An 18,612-nucleotide genomic window follows, 5' to 3' on the forward strand; every position below is an offset into this window, starting at 1 on the left:
CTCTTACGATGGCTGATTTTTTGACCCGTAACTGATTGGAACGCAGCCAGGAACTGATTTATAAGACGAAAGGACTCCCTCTGACCATTAGCGAAGAGTAAGATATCGTCTGCAAAAAGAAGATGGGACGTGCTTGGGCAGCCCAGGCGGATAGCAAACTGATGACACCCTCCACTATTGATCATAAGATTGAGGTTGACGGAGAAAGTCTCCATCGCGATGATGAAGAGAGCCAGGGAGAGGGGATCCCCTTGCCTCAGTCCCTTGTGGGATTTGAAAAATCCCATCGGTTCTCCGTTGATGAGGATAGAGAACCAATTGTTCCCCCAGCAATTCTCCAAAATCTGGACACATCTCTGGCAGAAACCGAACTTGATGACCACATGTTTCAAATAGTTCCAACTCACCCTGTCATAGGCTTTTTCGAGGTCGAGCTTGAGAATGAGATTGCCTCCCCGGACTTTTCTGTTGATGTCGCCTATCAATTCTTGCGCTAACGCAATATTTTCAGAAATTGTTCTCCCTTGAACGAACGCACCCTATTCCTGTGAGATCATCTTAGGCAGCAGCAAGCTTAATCTGTTAGCTAAGAGCTTTGGAAAAATTTTATAAATAACATTGCACAAACTTATGGGACGGAAGTCAGCAAAACATGCAGCAGCAGTGGACTTTGGGATAAGGCTACTGATATTTGAAGTAAAAGCTCTCGGAAGAGCGATCCCCTCCATGAGATCCTTTGCTGCTTTAAGGATATCAGCACCAACAATTTCCCAGCAAGTAGCGTAAAAGGCCGCCGAGAAACCATCAGGACCCGCGACCCCGTCTCTAGCCATAGAAAAAGCTACAGCTTTAACCTCCTCCATAGAGGGGGAAGAAAGCAGGGAAATGTTATCCTGATGGGAGATGACCTGGGGGATAGCTTGAAGAAAATCAACGTCGAAGTCGATGGGGTCAGCCTAAAAAAGATCTTCGAAGTATTTGACTGCTTCATCTTTTATCTCCCGACTAGAGGTAATCAACTCCCCTGCCCCATTTTTTATGAAAGCAATGGTGGATCTTCTGGCTCTTTCATTTTCATAGGAGTAAAAGAAACGAGTATTTCTATCACCCTCTTGGATCCATGAAATTCTGGATTTTTGCTTCTAGAAAGCCTCCTCCATGGCCTGAAGTTGAGTAAGCTTGTGATTGAGATTAGCGTATTGCCTGGAGAGGTCGTCAGAAGGGGCAGATTGCATGCAGAAATCAATCCCTTCTAGCTCCTCTTCAGCAGTTTAAATCTGGAGGAAAATGTTCCCGAATGTTTCCTTGTTCCACATTTTTAAGATTTGTTTGGTCTATTTCAGTTTGAGCTGGATATTAATCATCGAATTTGAGGAACATGTTCCCTCCCAGGCCTTTTGAATATGTTGATAAAATGAATTATGCAGGGTCCACATCGTAAGGAATTTGAAAGGTTTGACCTTTGGGAACTCTTGGGAAGGGAATAGCAGACGAAGCGGCACGTGGTCGGAGTTTATATGAGGGAGATGTTCAACTCGAAACTGCGAAAATGCAGAGACCCAGCTAGCATTGAGGAGCACTCTGTCCAGCCTTGCCCAGGCTCTAGCATTACCTTCACAGTTGTTAAACTAAGTAAACCGGTTTCTGACGAAACCCGCATCAACAAGACCAGAATTGTTGATCATGTCAGGAAACTCCTCCATACTTGAGCCATCAACCACACGGCTCCCTCTTTTTTCGTTCGGATTGACCACCGCATTGAAATCACCTCCAATGGTCCAAGCACCTTGAACTAATCTGCCAAGATTCACAATTTCACTCCACAGCGTTCTTCTCTGGATTTTATAGCATTCTGCGTACACTATCGAAAAGGAGATGGGGTCGTTCCAGGAGGGAGGAGCAAAGGACAAAGTCACCATCTGATTAGAAGCTGATATCGACAAAGCATTCAGCTGATTTTGACAAAAAGTCCAGATTTTCCCCCCCTGATCACTATTGGAGAACGAAACATGGAAGCCTAACTTTAGGCCCAGAGCTACCCTTTTGCTATCAGCCAACATGGGTTCAGAGAGTGCTAGAAGACACGGGTTAAATTACTTTATCATCTGTTTAAGGGACTTGATCGTAAGCGCATTGCCAACCCCGCGCGCATTCCATATAATAGCGTTATCCATCTGTAACACTTCCAGAATTTATGGCCTGTTGCTTTAGCTTCCTCAGCCTAGAACTCCAGTTTCCTTTTGTGTAGAGGTTCCTGTTTCTTCTTGGCAGCCTTACACCTCTATCCACTGACTGTCGTGCCTCTTCTTGCTGTGGTACAAGCTCAGTCGAACCCTGTTCCCTGCTCTCCCAGGAAATAAAGTGGTTCTGGATTGCTGTTGGGCTGATACAACCATCTACCGTTTTCCCAGCTGGAGCACTAGCATGCCTAACCACTGAGGAGAAATAGGGGGAGAGGTCCACCTCAAGGGCCGCTCTCTCCCTGAAAGAGGTAGTCCGATCCGATCCGAAAAATGAACGGGAACAACGATCCCGTTAGTTCACCTCGCAGAGAGTGCGTCGCCTGTGGCTTAGAGGGCTGCTGTCACTGTGATCTGCCATCACCACCTCAGTTCCTACCACTACATTTATATCAGGAGGGACTTTTTCTCTTCGACAACTTTGAAACATATCAATCTGGTGGGTGTTAGGATCCTGGGAGTTGGGCTGCACTCCTCTCAGTAAATGAAATTCGGCCTGGGTGGATGATACATTTTCTGACCTCTAGAGGGTTTGAACGGGCTAAGCTAGGCCATGATTTTCATCCAATAACCACTCTGCACGATGGGCCCTCACCTCAGTGCACTTGCGCGTGTAGACGTTCCATACCTCAGAGGGAAAATTCTCCTTTCCAGCATCATGCCGAATATCCTGGGATTGTTCCTGAGGATGGATATTGTTATTGGTATTCTTTTCATTAATCCCTGCTCCTTCAGATTGACCATTCATTAAAACTGAACTCTTGGGCTGTCTCATATCTAGATGACTAACCGCACGGACCATGCTCTGTTGTGGCTGAGCGAAATGCTGCAATCCAAACAGCATATCTTCTTCCCCTTGAGAAACAGAAACCGGTTCTGAAATCTGATTTCCTTGATAATTACGTAAGCAAACAGCATCGGGCTGTATCATATCCAGAGGATTCACCGCGAGCACCTTGGTCGGATGTGGCTGAACATAAGGCTCCAGCCCACACAACATATCCTGTTCCCCTTGAGAGACAGTAACCAACATTGAATTCTGCCGAGCTTGCTTAGGTTGATAAGAAACCTGCAATCTAGCTTTATGACCTTCCGTTCGGCATGGAGAACTCATTGTGCAGACCAATATAGTAGAAGCCTCAGCTTGTCGTATCAGAGGAGCCAGATCAGAGTCCTGACGATCTCCTAAACATCCCGGACTAACCAGATGTGCAACTCCTATTCCATTCTGACCCCCTGACTGACGGATATCCCCTGTGTTAGCATTTCCACCTGTAGTGACATTTTCACAAACACTTACTGTACCTACTCCTCCACAGCTATCTTTACCACCAACTGCCGAGATAAGCATGGCGCAGCCCTCTGTAGTGGCAGCTCCACCAGAGACCGAAGTGGATATACCACCCTCTCCCAAAAGAACATTGTTACAAACAGCTGGTTGGGTGCCCAAAATTTCGCTGCTAATTGCTTCAGCTCTTGCAGAGTCATTTCCACAAAGATTTGTTGGGGGCCCGGTGGTGCTATGAAACCTTCTTATAACCCACTCCTTGGTTCTTTCAGTCGTAGTATGATTGGCAGAATAGGAAGCTCCGAAGCTGAACAGAGGTTCCAATTCTGCAATTATAGGGTAATCCTTCCCTAGAACATGTAATCGCAGCACCTGGTTGAAATTCACACCCGGACGAGGAATGACTTTGACCCTCGCAAACGCGTGGAAGTGCCTGAATCTCGAATTGGAGTATATTTGGATGATCTTTCCGAAATAGTTCGCCAGATCTAGAATAATAGACTCGATCCAAGAGTGTGTTGGAATACCGAACAATCGAACCCATACGCCATCGCCCCCAATTACCTCTCCTGGAGACCACTTTTCTATGGATTGAAGCCCCATATCTCTTTGTAGGGTAGCGTTTCCTATGAAAGCATCCGGCTCTACTGCAGATTGGAACGAAATCAAGAATTTCATAGCTGAGATCCGTATGATCACGACCTCTAAAAGTTTCAAGTCCGGCCTTTTCAGGGTAGAATATAGCCGATCAATACGGACATCCCGGTCCACCACATTCCCCACCATGGTTAGATTCAACCCTCGAAGCCAATTCTCCACCGCCCTAGAATCAGCAATGGTGGTAACCCTGGACTTCGCTTCCATAGAGTTCTGAACATTGGTGGTTGATCTGTTTACCGCGCTAAGAAATGGTCGCGCCCTAGTTGAATCCCTCTGCTGATGATCTGATGAGAAAGGGGGTGGTATTACGACCCTGCTGGTGGATTGACTTTTCGCCCAAGCAATATGAGCCACCCTCCCATCAATTCGGCGTTCATGGAGATAGTGGATAGCATTCAGCGCATCCTGTTCATAGCAGAACCGGATAAAGGCAAAACCACGGGATCAATTGAGCTGCCGATTCCCAGGGATGAAGACGTCCCTAATTTTTCCAAATTGGCCGAAAATACAGAGCAGATCGTCTTCGGAGGTGTCAAAGGTAAGGTTTGCTGCAAAAAGGGAGAAGCAGATTTGAGAAGGTTGAGCTTTACGGGACGAAACCCTCTGCCACAGATCCTCCCGAGAATGATCGCGATGGACATCCCGCTCTTGCTCCTGCACTCGCTCTCGCTCTCGCTCTTCCATCTCCCGATGCAATCAGTGTCACCATAAGCTTACTGTGGTACTGGTACCGCTGGAGCGCACCCCTTTCTGGGGCGCATGGAACCCATGGAATGAGCAGATCAGCTTATTTTCTGGGTTAGCTAAATTATTTTCAAGTAAGAACCTTAATTTAATTTAATTTAATATATCATGTGTATGATTTCTATATATGCCTGCATGTGAAGCATGACATGCTTCCCGAATATTAAATAACTCTCTCAAGATAGGTTTCGAGGTCACATGTAACTTGTGAAGCCCACTTGGAAATGGTCGGACCCCATCTGATTAGACATTAAAAGTCAGTATGGAAAGTAAGAGGAGGGCTCAAGTCACCTTGACCTCAGCCAAGTCCCCAACTCAACTCATGGTCGGTCTGAATAGGCTGAAAACCCTTCAAGTGAACGGAGTTAAACTTGAACATACTCTCAGAGGTTTCCCAGTGATGGGTGAGCACATCACGACGTGGTGTGGTAATCTAGCATCTGTCCCACCACATGACAATCCAGACCATTTACGCAGTCCAACGCAGACTAGTTTGGGTCGGCTCAGACTCGATACTAATCGATTGGGTCCAATTCCACTTGAAGGAATGTAAATATATACGTGATGGTTACACAACATTCAAACCATCCAAATCATTAAGTCAACTCTCGATGGAGCCCCACCTATTACATTGATCAGATCTCACACAGCGTGGAACATTAGTGGTGGGCCTGTGGCGTGATAAAGATATGGCATGATATCACATGGGCTTCTGTTGATTATCATCTATATTGTAAATATTATTTTAATATTCATTTTAAACTATGTTGAGTAACATTTTTTAGATTTCAAATATATAGAAAAAAATATAGATCTTAATCAAGTATAAATAATTAAATATATTAAAAAAACATTTTTACCAGTGATCTATACTGGCGCTTTGGTAACCATTATAGCATTTTGGTGGACCTTTTGCGGTGGTTCAGTATATCTTTACCGGTGCTTACATGATTTTTTTCAAGCACTTTTCAGAATTTTTCTGGCACTTAGAAAGACCTTTAATGGCGCTTTTTCAAGCTGTAATGGCAGTTAAAAGAAGTGCCAGTAAAGGCTGCTGACCTTCGGTAAAGTTCCAACTGTAGCGACGGCCAGCAAAACTGCTGGGAAAGCCTAATGGGCATCGGAAAATGAATTAATGATGCCTCCTTTTTAGGCTCCTGTCCAGGCGCCGGAATAGGCTTTGTCGACAGTTTTTGGGACCTTTACCGGTAGTTTTGACCACCGGTAAATGTATATTTTCTTGTAGTGGGTGTTTTTTTTTTTTGGAGAAAAGAGTAAAAGAATTTCCAAGCTAGACCATTCTCAAGCTCCTAACATATACCATCAATTTAATGTTCCAATTGATCACTATATCAATTAGTCATCTTTTATGATAGTTAGTACTTTTCTTTTTTTCATTTCTTTTTAATTGTCAAATGGCCCGAATCAATGGGGTTTTGAGTTTCATGGAACCTTTTTCTTGCTCGAGTTCTTTTTCTTGATTAATTTACAAACTTGTTCATGTTTGTATTTGTTAAGCTAGTGACCTTTTTTTTTTTTTTCCTTCTTTTTCATTTCATATTTTTAACTTCATGACGGATGCTTTCATCACTTTAGGAGTGATGTAGAGCAGGTCACGGACACTTTCATGTCCAAGATGGATCAGATAAGGCTCGATCAGTGGCAGAAGTCATCAAGATCGTCACAACCTCAAAACAGGCATATCTCGCAAACCAAAATGAGTTACTCGATGCACCATATATGATTTTGCGATAGGATGAGCTAATTTAGCTAACCAACCCGGCTATACCAGGTTGCCCACGCCGAATTTGCAAGATTCCATCATATCGATGGCTGAATTCCATGTTTAATTCCTTTTTTACTATAAATAGTAAGTTTTAGTTTGATTATAACTCTTCATCCAATGGGCTTAGGAGTTTCTCCCAACATGAAAAGTGTTTAGAAAAATTAAGAGAATAATGTGGTTCAGCCACATAAAACACTATAAATAGAAAATTTACTATTTATAGTATGTTACGATTTTTATGGAGTTTTAGTTTTAGTTTAATTCTTAAACCTCTTTCTAGTCTTGATATCCCTATTTAAAGGGTTGTAGACTCGTTTATTTCATTTATCAATCATTTAAGAAGTTTTTTTTTCATATATCTTAAAATTATTTCTATTTCTTTTCCTCGTGGATTCGAGAAGTCTTTGTGAGGAGTTTAGAGAAGCTCCGTGGATTCGGAGTAGTTATCCTTGAGGAAGATCATGATCAACCTCGTCACGTTCATCCCTGCGTCAAGGAGTATAACACATAAATTTCAGTTTTTCATATGCAAAGATTTCTAAATTTTGTATAGAGGCTACGGTTTTTAGATGAGTTCCCTATCCCTTTCAAATGGAGTTAATGAAGGATGAGAAGGTTTTGTTTTTGTATCTGGATCACACATTTATCTTAGAAAGGATTTTCTTGCCATTGATCTTCGTAAAAGTTTGTTTAAATGAAGTTATGGGGTCTGGCTGAAAGGTCTGGAACGATCTAAGGTTAGACCTGTGCGTAGGGTTCATGTTTTTGTAAAGACTAGAAAGGGGAAGAAGCATGATTACCCGTGGCTTGACGATATTGATCTAAATATTGGGAGCAGGCACAGGCACTTGAATTATATGTCTCATTTCAAGCTTCTCTTGGAGAATCCAAAGCCACTCTTGCTTTTGAGAAACCGTTGGTTGATTTGGAAAAGAAAATAATTTATGTGATTTTTCATTTGTTGGTTATTCGTTGTTTACATGTAGCTTGTACTTTCATTTGGATTTTCTTTTTAATTTGAACTATTATTCTTTGGAATTTGGTATATGTTACTATCTTTTCTAATCCACCGCTAAAATAAATCAAAAAAAATAAATAAATGGCCCATGAGACAACCTCAAAGAAACAAAGCTAGGTAACAAGGTATCGTGTTCTCTTATCTGGTTCTTTCAATAATATTGTTTTCCATCTAATCTTCTTTTCATTTCCCTCTGATATAGGACAACATTTTTAAGCATGTATTGAATATTTCAGGCAAGGTATTTTCATGCATATACCTTATTTATTTTACTGGTTGTATGATATGGCTATCTGTATGTTTTTCTATTCTTGAATACTTAAAAGAAAACTATTTTACTTTTATTCATGTACTTTGAAGTGGGTGGAGCTCAATCGTGATCGGTATTGGGACCATAGATGGTAAAAGCTAAATGTCCGTTGGCAACAAAAAGGAACATAAAGGAGAACATTCAACACAACTTTGGCATGCCAACTCCACATGGGTATGTTTCTAGGATCATTAAATAAATGAATAGAACGCACTTTAGAAAAAAACAACATGGAAATAGAAAGACCTTTAGATGCCTCGTCAAATCTTCCATATTAAACTCCACAAATTTTTATCAATATACTAAAAACTTTGATAGCCCACAGCTATGGCATTGTATAATTTTTAGAAGCTAATCACTACAAGAAAAAAGGGCAAAGGCTACGGCCAAAAACCGTAGCAAAAACCCTTTGTTATGGATATGATCCGTAGCACGTCCGTCGCTATTGGTGGGGTAGCTAAAGGTACAACTACGGATTATATCCATAGCAATAGATACCAATAGCTACGGATATAATCCGTAGTAATAGATACCAATAGCTACAGATTATATCCGTAGTAATACCTTTAGCTACCCCACCAATAGCGACGGACATGCTACGAATTATATCCGCAGCAAAAGGCATTTTATCCGTAGCAATAGATACCAATAGCACCAATAATATCAGTAGCAATAGATACCAATAGCTACGGACAAAAGCCGTAGCTATAACTACAAATTATATTTGTAACGTTTTTAAAAAAAAATTGTAATAATACGACCTGTTTCCATTGCAAGAACCTACTATGATTGATAACTCATCTAAGCTTAATACTAATAGAAATAGTATATAAAATACAATCAGAAAAAAAAAATGATGCATTTATTACAAATAGCAATCAAATCATACAATGCATCCTACATTCGCATTTCTAAATAAACAATACTTCACTTTGCTCAACCTATCATAAGAATTACAACTAAGGCGTGCCCTCATATGCAAGAAACAAATACACTCCAACACAGTAAACACCCTCCATATGCATTAAATAATGCTCACGTTTTAACAGAATTTTCTTCCTTCAGACAATCAATTTCAGCAAATGCAGAAGATAAAGCTTCTTCTTTCTTTGAAACTGCAGATGTAACTTCTGTGGACTTTGACACAAGATCGCTTTCAAGTTCTAAAACCCTTGCCTTGAGAAAATGAATTTCATCCTCCACTGACTTCTTTAGCTTGTCAGCCTATATAAAATAACATTTGTAGACACAATCAAACAAACATGCCTTTATACACATCTCAAAAGGAAGAAAGACAAAAAAATTAAAAAATTAAAAAAAAAAAATACTTATATATGAAGAAATCAAAAATGTACTTACAAATCTTATAAACTATGGGAAAATCCAACATGAGTAATGTGTTCAAACCTAGGATGAACTTTTAAACTCAAAACCTAGGTTTAGGTTAAGGTTATAGGTTTAGGTTAAGGTTATAAGTTTAGGTTAGGTTTAGGTTATAGGTTATAAGTTATAGCTTTAGGGAATTGAGAATAGGTTAAGGTTTAGGTTTAGGAAATCGGGTTCTGGTTCGGGATCGGGTTTAGGTTTGGGTTTTCAAGTTTAGGTTTAGGTTTAGGTTAGGGAGTTGAGATTAGGATTAGGTGTAGGTTTAGGTTTAGGTTAGGGAGTGGAGATTAGGATTAGGTGTAGGTTTAGGTTTAGGGATTTGAGAATACATTTAGGTTTTAGGTTTAGGTTTAGGTTTTAGGTTATAGGTTGAGCTTTAGGTTTTAGGTTTAGGTTAAGGTTAGGTTATAGGTTATAGGTTATAGGTTAAGGTTTAGGTTATAGGTTTTGGTTTAGGTTTAGGTTATAAGTTTTGGTTATAGGTTTAGGTTTAGGTTTAGGTTATAGGTTATAGGTTATAGGTTAAAGCTTTAGAGAATTGAGAATAGGTTAAGGTTTCGATTTAGGAAATCGGGTTCGGATTTGAGATCGGGTTTAGTTTGGGTTTTCAAGTTTAGGTTTAGGTTAAGGAGTTGAGATTAAGATTAGGTGTAAGTTTATGTTTAAGGATTTGAGAATACATTTAGGTTTTAGGTTTAGGTTTAGGTTTTAGGTTTTAGGTTTAGGTTATAGTTATAGGTTTAGGTTAGGTTTAGGTGTAAGTTATAGGTTATAGTTTTAGGGAATTGAGAATAGGTTAAGGTTTAGGTTTAGGAAATCAGGTTCGGGTTCGGGATTGGGTTTAGGTTTGGGGTTTCAAGTTTAGGTTTAGGTTTAGATTAGGAAGTTGAGATTAGGATTAGGTGTAGGTTTAGGTTTAGGGATTTGAGAATACATTTAGGTTTGAGGTTTAGGTTTAGGTTTTAGGTTATAGGTTTAGGTTAAGGTTAGGTTATAGGTTAAGGTTTAGGTTATAGGTTTTGGTTTAGGTGAAGGTTATAGGTTTAGGTTTAAGTTATATGTTTAGGTTTAGGTTATAGGTTATAGGTTATAGGTTATAGGTTAAAGCTTTAGGGAATTGAGAATAGGTTAAGGTTTAGGTTTAGGAAATTGGATTCGGGTTTGAGATCAGGTTTAGTTTGGGCTTTCAAGTTTAGGTTTAGGTTAAGGAGTTGAGATTAAGATTAAGTGTAGGTTTAGGTTTAAGGATTTGAGAATACATTTAGGTTTTAGGTTTAGGATTAGGTTTTAGGTTAAGGTTAAGGTTATAGGTTTAGGTTAGGTTTAAGTGTAGGTTATAGGTTATAGCTTTAGGGAATTGAGAATAGGTTAAGGTTTAGGTTTGGGAATTCAGGTTTGGGTTCAGGATCGGGTTTAAGTTTGGGTTTTCAAGTTTAGATTTAGGTTTAGGTTAGGGAGTTGAGATTAGGATTATGTGTAGGTTTAGGTTTAGGGATTTGAGAATACATTTAGGTTTTAGGTTTAGGTTTAGGTTTTAGGTTTTAGGTTTAGGTTTAAGTTTTAGGTTTAGGTTAAGGTTAGGTTATAGGTTATAGGTTATAGGTTAAGGTTTAGGTTATAGGTTTTGGTGTAGGTGAAGGTTATAGGTTTAGGTTTAGGTTATAGGTTATAGGTTATAGGTTAAAGCTTTAAGGAATTGAGAATAGGTTAAGGTTTAGGTTTAGGAAATCGGGTTCAAGTTTGAGATCGGGTTTAGTTTGGGTTTTCAAGTTTAGGTTTAGGTTAAAGAGTTGAGATTAATATTAGGTGTAGGCTTAGGTTTAAGAATTTGAGAATACATTTAGGTTTTAGGTTTAGGATTAGGTTTTATGTTCAGATTAAGGTTATAGGTTTAGGTTAGGTTTAGGTGTAGGTTATAGGTTATAGCTTTAGGGAATTGAGAATAGGTTATGGTTTAAGTTCGGGAAATCAGGTTCGGGTTCAGGATCGGGTTTAGGTTTGGGTTTTCAAGTTTAGGTTTAGGTTTAGGTTTAGGGATTTGAGAATACATTTCATCTTCCCCTTGCCCTTAGACTTGGATCGTGCTCATAAGTTTTTCTTCTCCCACTTAGAATTCCTTCCCCTAGCTACCAATGCATACATAGAGGACCTCGCACCACTATCCTTCTTTCTCAACATCTTTGTTTGAAAGGCTAAGATGATAGTCTCGACATCAATAGTCTCTCTATCATGGTACATGTTGTCTACAAAGCTATCATAAGACTCTGGAAGAGAGTTTAACATAATTAGGACTTGATCTTCCTCTTCAATCTCAACTTTTACACTCGTCAATTTGCAAAGTATCTAATTAAATGCGTTGATGTGATCATTAAAATTTAACCCTTCCGCCGTATCAAATTATAGAATTACTTTTTTAAGATATAGACGATTCGATGATGATTTCGTCATGTACAAGCTATTTAATTTCTTCAAAAGTCCTGTGATGGTCATTTGATTAAAGACATTGTAAAGGATGTCATCTGCCAAGCATAATTGGACTGAGGTTTTCGCACTCTCATTCAATTCTTTCTATTCTTCATTGGCCATAGATGTTAGATGCTTCTCTTTACCAAGGAGTGCGTGTTGCAATCCTTGCTGAACTAGAAGGCCTCCCATCTTCACATTCTATAGTTCGAAGTTATTTTTCCTGGTGAACTTCTTTTCATACTTCATGTTTAATCCCTTAATTGTCAGGTCTCAAATCCAAAATCAAATCCCAATGTTAGCTTTGATATCACTTGTTGGGGGAACCGAGGAAACAAGCCCCAAATTTGGAGAACACGACAATAAACAAACGAAAATAAATCATACACAAGTACACATGAATTTTACATAGAAAAAACCATGGCGCAGAGCGACAACAATCACTATGAAAATGAACAATACAAGAGATTGATGCACTTACAATTAAAAAACCCTTGTTTTCTTGTCTACAAACCCTATAAACATTTAAGCCCTTATTGGAATACCCTAATCCCGCAATTACACCCATATATATTGCATAACACCTTCAATCGGAAACTAATCGCACATTTATGCAAAATTATGCGCGCCGTCGATCTAACCATCGATCGACTGAAATAGATCAAGTAACTCTTGATCAATCGAGAAGCAATCGAACATGCTCAAAAGTGTCCAGAGACCAATATGTATAATTTGGGGTTCACTCGATCAATTGATCATGTTGTTCGATCAATCGAGAGACTGTTCCATATACAAATTGAAGACATCAATTAACATAGTACACGTTATTCCACTAACAAATTAGAATATTTATGATAATCTATATCATTGCTTTTGAGGATCGTCAAAGTAGGTACCATGTTCTACATTTCTTTTGACACAACTCCCAGTCTATTAGGAAAAGAAGCCAATTTTCCCTGATAAGACAACAATTAATGGCTGCTTGAATACACAGATTCCCCGAAGACATTGCGGTCTTATTTGCAGCCAACATTTCCTATTGCAAGAAATGAGTTTGCTATTATCTAATAAATATGAGTCTTCCTTTTGCTATTCAACTAGATTGCGCCCATTGCATAGAATGTCTCGGCCCAAACGACCTGGCTGCTCTGGGAGTTAGATTATTCACATTATAAAAATAATAGACGAATGAATCAAGTTCTTCCCAAGTGACCAATTGTTTCATTCGAATGTAGAACACCAGATTATTGAACAGCCTGATTTTGGGCTGGGGCACCTTAGCCATGGGATATTCCAGCTAATGAAAAGTTTGGTTGTTCACTGCTCTGTGTCGTATTGGCATGTGCAATGGCATGTAAATATACACGTGGTAGTTACACAACAACCAAACCATCTAAGTCGACTCAACTCTAGATAGAGCCCCACTTAGATCAGATCTCACACAAGCATACAACATGAGAGCGATGGGTGTGTGGCCTGATTATTATACCGAATGATCACACATGGGCTTGTGCTTATTAGTATCATTGGTGCCAAACGCAAGATATCCATTGTCATTACAACTGCAAATCTTCATAAAATGACTATATCCAAGCTATGCTATCCAAATTATGCTATAACGTGTGCTAAACGTACCCAAAGCCATATATGGTATTCAGAGCTGAGAAAGTACATTGAGCATGGTATGGCGTGGTTTATATATTGCCTTCAAAGGCTGGACCTTGGGCATGGTGAGCCCCACCCCTTCAGTCATGTCCACCTTCTCCTCTCCAACTCGTTCCCACTTAAAGCATTGGATCAAGGTCCCCAATGCCAAGCCCACCATCCGCACAGCCAGTCCCGCACCCGGACATGCCCGCCTTCCGTGACCAAACGGGATCAACTTCAAGCCTTCTTTTGCTCCTTCTGGTCCTTGAAACCGCTCTGGCTTGAAATCGGTGGGGTCCACCCATAGCTTGGGATCTCTGTGAATAGCCCACGCGTTGACCAGTAACATCGTGCCACGTGCCACGTTGAAACCTCCAACAATGGACTCTTCAGATGACTCATGAGGAAGTAGAAGTGGGGTCACAGGATACAATCGTAGAGTCTCGTTGATGATGCAATGGAGGTAAGGAAGCTTGGAGAGATCCGATTCGTCTATCAAACGAGGTCCTACATGAATGTCCAGCTCAGCTTTAGCTTTCTCCAGCACATCTGGATGGTTCAGTAGTAGCGACATGGCCCATTCCGTGGTCAGAGCTGACGTGTCCGTTCCAGCGGCTAGTAGCGTCTGATCACACGTATTCCATGTGAGGTGTCACAAAATAATAAAGAAAGAAATAATGGGAGCATTTGGATTCTGTTTACCAGTGGGGCCCACATGGCTGAGTGATCCTAACCATTGGCATTTGGGCTTCACTTTGGGTAGTCCATGCACTGACGTTCAGATGGAATCTTTCTTAGTCATCCATAGGTGTCCTAACAATTGCCCATATTCAACTGGAAAAAGTAAAACATTCCATATATACAGGGAAAGGGTTCCATGAGTTCAACCTCATGAGAGCTTCTTCCAATGAAGTCACGCTATAGGCCCCATCATAATGTGTGTCAGACATCCACACCATCAATTAGATGCACCCTTCCATGATGGGCTTGTAGGGCCTACGGAGATGTGTTTCAGACATTTAACCAATCCATCATCTGCTCCACTGGAATGAGGGGTCACACCAAATTTCAGGCCATTCCAAAACACAGCTAGGCTGACCAAGTGCTTTTAGATGTTTTAAGAATGATTTTAAATAGTTTCAGGTTGTGTTGACGCAGGGAAGGATTTGAGGTCGAGCACCGTCTTCCTCAAGAGGATAACTATTCCGAATCCATGGAACTTCTCTAGACTCCTCACAGAGACTTCTCAAATCCACGAGGAAAAAATGCAGAAAATAGAAATAAATTCGAAATTGATTAATGAATTAATAAAAACGAGTTCACAACCCTTTAAATAAGGGTACCAAGCAATGGGAAAGAAATTAGAATTAAACTACAACTAAAACTCCTAGAATTCGCGACTTACTATAAATAGTAAACTCACTATTTATAGACGGTCATGATGTCTACTAGTGCGCAAGGTTTTCAGCCAAAAATAGTAAGTGTCCTATTTGGCTTCACCAAACCGTTTTCCTAATTATTCTAAGCTCTTTTCACATGGGACACAACTCCTAAAGCCCGACGGATGAAGAGTTATAATCAAACTAAAACTTACTATTTATAGGAAAAATAAAATTAAAACAAGGAAACGACCGTCGATCCAAGGGTATTTCGCAAATCCGGCTTGCATAATCCGGCATAGCGGTGTTGGTTGGCTAAAGTAGCTCGTTCTACCCGAAAATCATATATTTTACGCCCGATAACTCATTCCGGATTGTGAGATACGCCCGATCTAAGGTCCAACGGTCTGGATCACTTCTGTCGTCGACCGGGCCTTTTTTGATCCATCTTGGCCATGAAACTATCCGCGACCCACTCTACAGCAGCGGGCCATGTGAGTTTCAGATATGACTAATTTTTAGGACATCCATATCCTGGACGAGCCCCACCAAATGTACAGTGGGGATGTCTAACACACATCATGATGGGCCTACAAAGCTTGACCTCATGGAAAGTTCCCACATATGATCTTCCATTATAGGAAGTTTGGCACATGGGCTATCCACAATCAGAGCCATCGCATCACTGGCCCCACTGACAATGAGGTGCTTTTTTTTTTCTTTTTTTTTTTTTTTTTTTTTTAACACATGCACACACACTCCCACACACTCACACCATAGTGGGATTTCACCACCTATGGATGCTCGAACACTTGATTGGGTGTTGAAACTCCTGAGAGTCTACAACCCGAGCAAGAGTAACGATCCATGGTATCCATTTCTCTCTTCTAATCATGTTCTTCTTTCCATGGCAAGATCCTTCTAGTGTCATGAGCTTCTAAATGGGTATTTCTGAGGCCTCTCGAACCATCAGATGGGGTTAAGACAATGTAGTTTAAAGGAAAAGTCAGGTCCTTCAGGTAATCATACATCTTGAAGCACGAGGAAACTTTGATACTCCAGAATATGATGGTTGATGCATAGGCACAAAGATATTGTCCACGTCCCATATTAATGGGATTAAATTAAACCATATAAATCCTCACCCCTGACTTCGGCGGTTCTTAATCTAGGATGTATATAGATTTTTTTTCATCGTTTTCTCTTCTCCTTGTTCCTAAGAAAATTGTCGTTGTTCCTCCTTCCATTCTCCTTGATAAGAGCCTGCAAGAACTCATCCCTCTCGCTCGCCAATCTCACCATCCTCTTACCCACCCCTCCCAAATCCATCAACTCAAAACCAACACGAAGTCTCCAAAATGTAATGCTCCGCATAATGCCAGTACCTCCTTCACTATCTCTTGAACTGCCTCGCCTCCCCCAAATCCACTACATTCACTCCACATTTGATTATCAATTCCTCTTGAAAGATACTTTGATCAATGATATAAATCATTCATCATGTTCAGCGCTTTGACTATTAACCCTTCCTAAAAGAAACTAAACCAATCATGTAAACATGAGGGTTTTGTAAACTTTTACGTGCACGCGTATGTGTACACTAGCAATCATACATGCATCTATTAATTATGCACGTTGTGACCATTGATATGCATGATATATATGTTTAGTGTTAACCATTGATTTATATAATTAATGGCTTTATAACTTTGTGTTTGTGAACACCTACAATCACACTCACAAGATCACCCATTTATTCATAAGCTAGCCTAAATCTAACCGTTGATCACACACTAAACCTACTTGATCACGATCCATGACCTACATGCCAAAACTACTCAATTAGGACATTCTAATTTAAAGAAGAAAAAAAAAAAAAAAAAAACACCAGGAAAAATAGATTACCTACTTGTACACCCTATCAGTCCATTCTAAACTATCAAATCTCAAGCTATACCAACTCATAGCAAACCCATAAAATTAGAGATCAATCCGCCTTTGATTGACTTATGATCCTTGCCATAGACTTACATTATTAATGATTGGTGAATCTATGATTCATATTAGCCCTTTGAACCATATGATAACATACCTAAACTATCTAAAATAATGCAATCAAGAGGATGAATCAATCCCTCAATTCCTATTCTTTACCGAAGTGTACAAAGCTTCCAACTCCAACACTAATTCTAGGCCATTCATTTTTCAACCTCTATATCCACTAGTACACTCCATTCATCAAATCAACCGTAGAGATAAATAATTAGATTTAAAACTATTGATTTAACCATCCACTCCTCAAGTCTATTAGTGTTTTAGTCGCTTATACTATCCAAGTTTAATTTGATGATGGAAAGACTTGTTTGATTAGTTTAATTTTGAAAATAAAAGGCATCTTTAGTTGATGAGATAGATGAATGGACCTAATGTGAACACCTTTTAGACATATTTTCTCCTGCAATTAGTATTATAGGTAGAAAATTTTGAATATCCAAAGGACATGACAAGATATTTTTGATGAAGTCCAAGCGTATGTTAGTATTTGGAAAATAAGGTTGTTGGATGATTTATGGCTTGAATTTCAACCAAAAAAAAAAGCTTATAAACATTTTAAATTTTACCTTGAACCAAGTGAATTTCTTTCAATTCTTTATTACAAGTAGCCTGCTCAATCTCCTCCCCCTCTTTGTGTGTAGTCAGCACAAAGGGTAGTAGTATGGAGATCGAGCAACAGAGGCTCTATGGAGTCAACACAGAGGATGAAGGGATCGCGAAGCACAACACAGTGCACCACACACTAGAGCAGAATGTTGTGGTTGAATGGATGAATCAAACTCTCTTAGAGAGGGCGCGGTGCTTGATCAATAATGCTGGATTATGCAAGGAATTGTGGACTGAGGCCGTTAACACGGTTTGTTACTTGGTGAATCGATCCCCTTCTATGACCATCGAATATAAAATTTCAGAAGAAGTGTGGAGTGGTCAGTAGGTAGACTACTCGGGACTGTGTATATTTGGTTGCGATGGTTACTCTCATGTACCATCAGTTGAGAGAGATAAATTGGACCAAAGGGCTAAAGAGTACATCTTTGTCGGCTATGGTAATGGTGTGAGGAGTATGGCTATATGACTGGATCACATGAAAAATTATTCTTAGTCATAACGTCAAATTCAACGAAGGATCCTTATTCCGTAAGGATGAGCACAAAGAAGCGAAAAAGTTGATTGTGGTCATTCAGGTAGACAAAGATGAGACACGGGCTGATACAGAGGCGCAGACAAAGGTACAAGAGCAAGTGTAACAGCGACCTGTGAAAAGAAATCCGTTGAGGGATCGCATGTTACCGGTGAGATACAAAGATGACTCGAATGTTGCATTTGCCCTCATTATGGATGAGAGTGATCCATTTACTTTTTAGGATGTGCTTGAGGATGTAAATGCTGAAAAGTAGAAAGCAATGATGAACGATGAGATGGACCCCTTGTACAAGAATGAGACGTGGGAACTAATGGAGCTTCCCATCAGCCGAAAAATGATTGGGTGCAAGTGGATCTTCAAGAAGAAATAAAATAGGTACAAGGCAAGGTTGGTAATGAAGGGATATACTCAGAGAGAATGTGTTGACTTTATTGACATATTCGTGTCGATAGTAAAGCTAGTATCTATCATATTTATATTGACACTGGTTAC

At 39.9% G+C, this 18,612-nt stretch overlaps 2 protein-coding genes and 1 long non-coding RNA gene across 4 annotated transcripts in view; 1 reads left to right on the forward strand and 2 right to left on the reverse strand.

The window, feature by feature from the left end:
* Positions 1-8,869: 8,869 nt before the first annotated feature.
* The window catches only part of LOC131229009 (uncharacterized), a 45,136-nt gene continuing 35,393 nt past the window's right edge, over positions 8,870-18,612 (reverse strand). For both annotated transcript variants that reach the window (XR_009163130.1, XM_058224862.1), the window contains exon 3: positions 8,870-9,270. Coding sequence is in view for 1 of the 2 variants with exons in the window: in XM_058224862.1 (XP_058080845.1) it covers positions 9,082-9,270 (189 nt within the window). In the remaining variant the exon portion in view is untranslated. The remainder of the gene's footprint in view (positions 9,271-18,612) is intronic.
* The window catches only part of LOC131229008 (cytochrome P450 81Q32-like), a 31,532-nt gene continuing 26,323 nt past the window's right edge, over positions 13,404-18,612 (reverse strand). The window contains exon 2 of the mRNA XM_058224861.1: positions 13,404-14,167. Within this exon, the coding sequence (XP_058080844.1) occupies positions 13,550-14,167 (618 nt within the window). The 3' untranslated portion in view covers positions 13,404-13,549. The remainder of the gene's footprint in view (positions 14,168-18,612) is intronic.
* Positions 14,536-15,637, forward strand: LOC131229011 (uncharacterized). The gene is made up of 2 exons (XR_009163132.1): positions 14,536-14,688; positions 15,405-15,637. It is a non-coding gene; the product is annotated as an uncharacterized LOC131229011 (long non-coding RNA).

Source organism: Magnolia sinica, chromosome 16, assembly GCF_029962835.1.
Source record: "Magnolia sinica isolate HGM2019 chromosome 16, MsV1, whole genome shotgun sequence".
Taxonomy (NCBI): domain Eukaryota; kingdom Viridiplantae; phylum Streptophyta; class Magnoliopsida; order Magnoliales; family Magnoliaceae; genus Magnolia; species Magnolia sinica.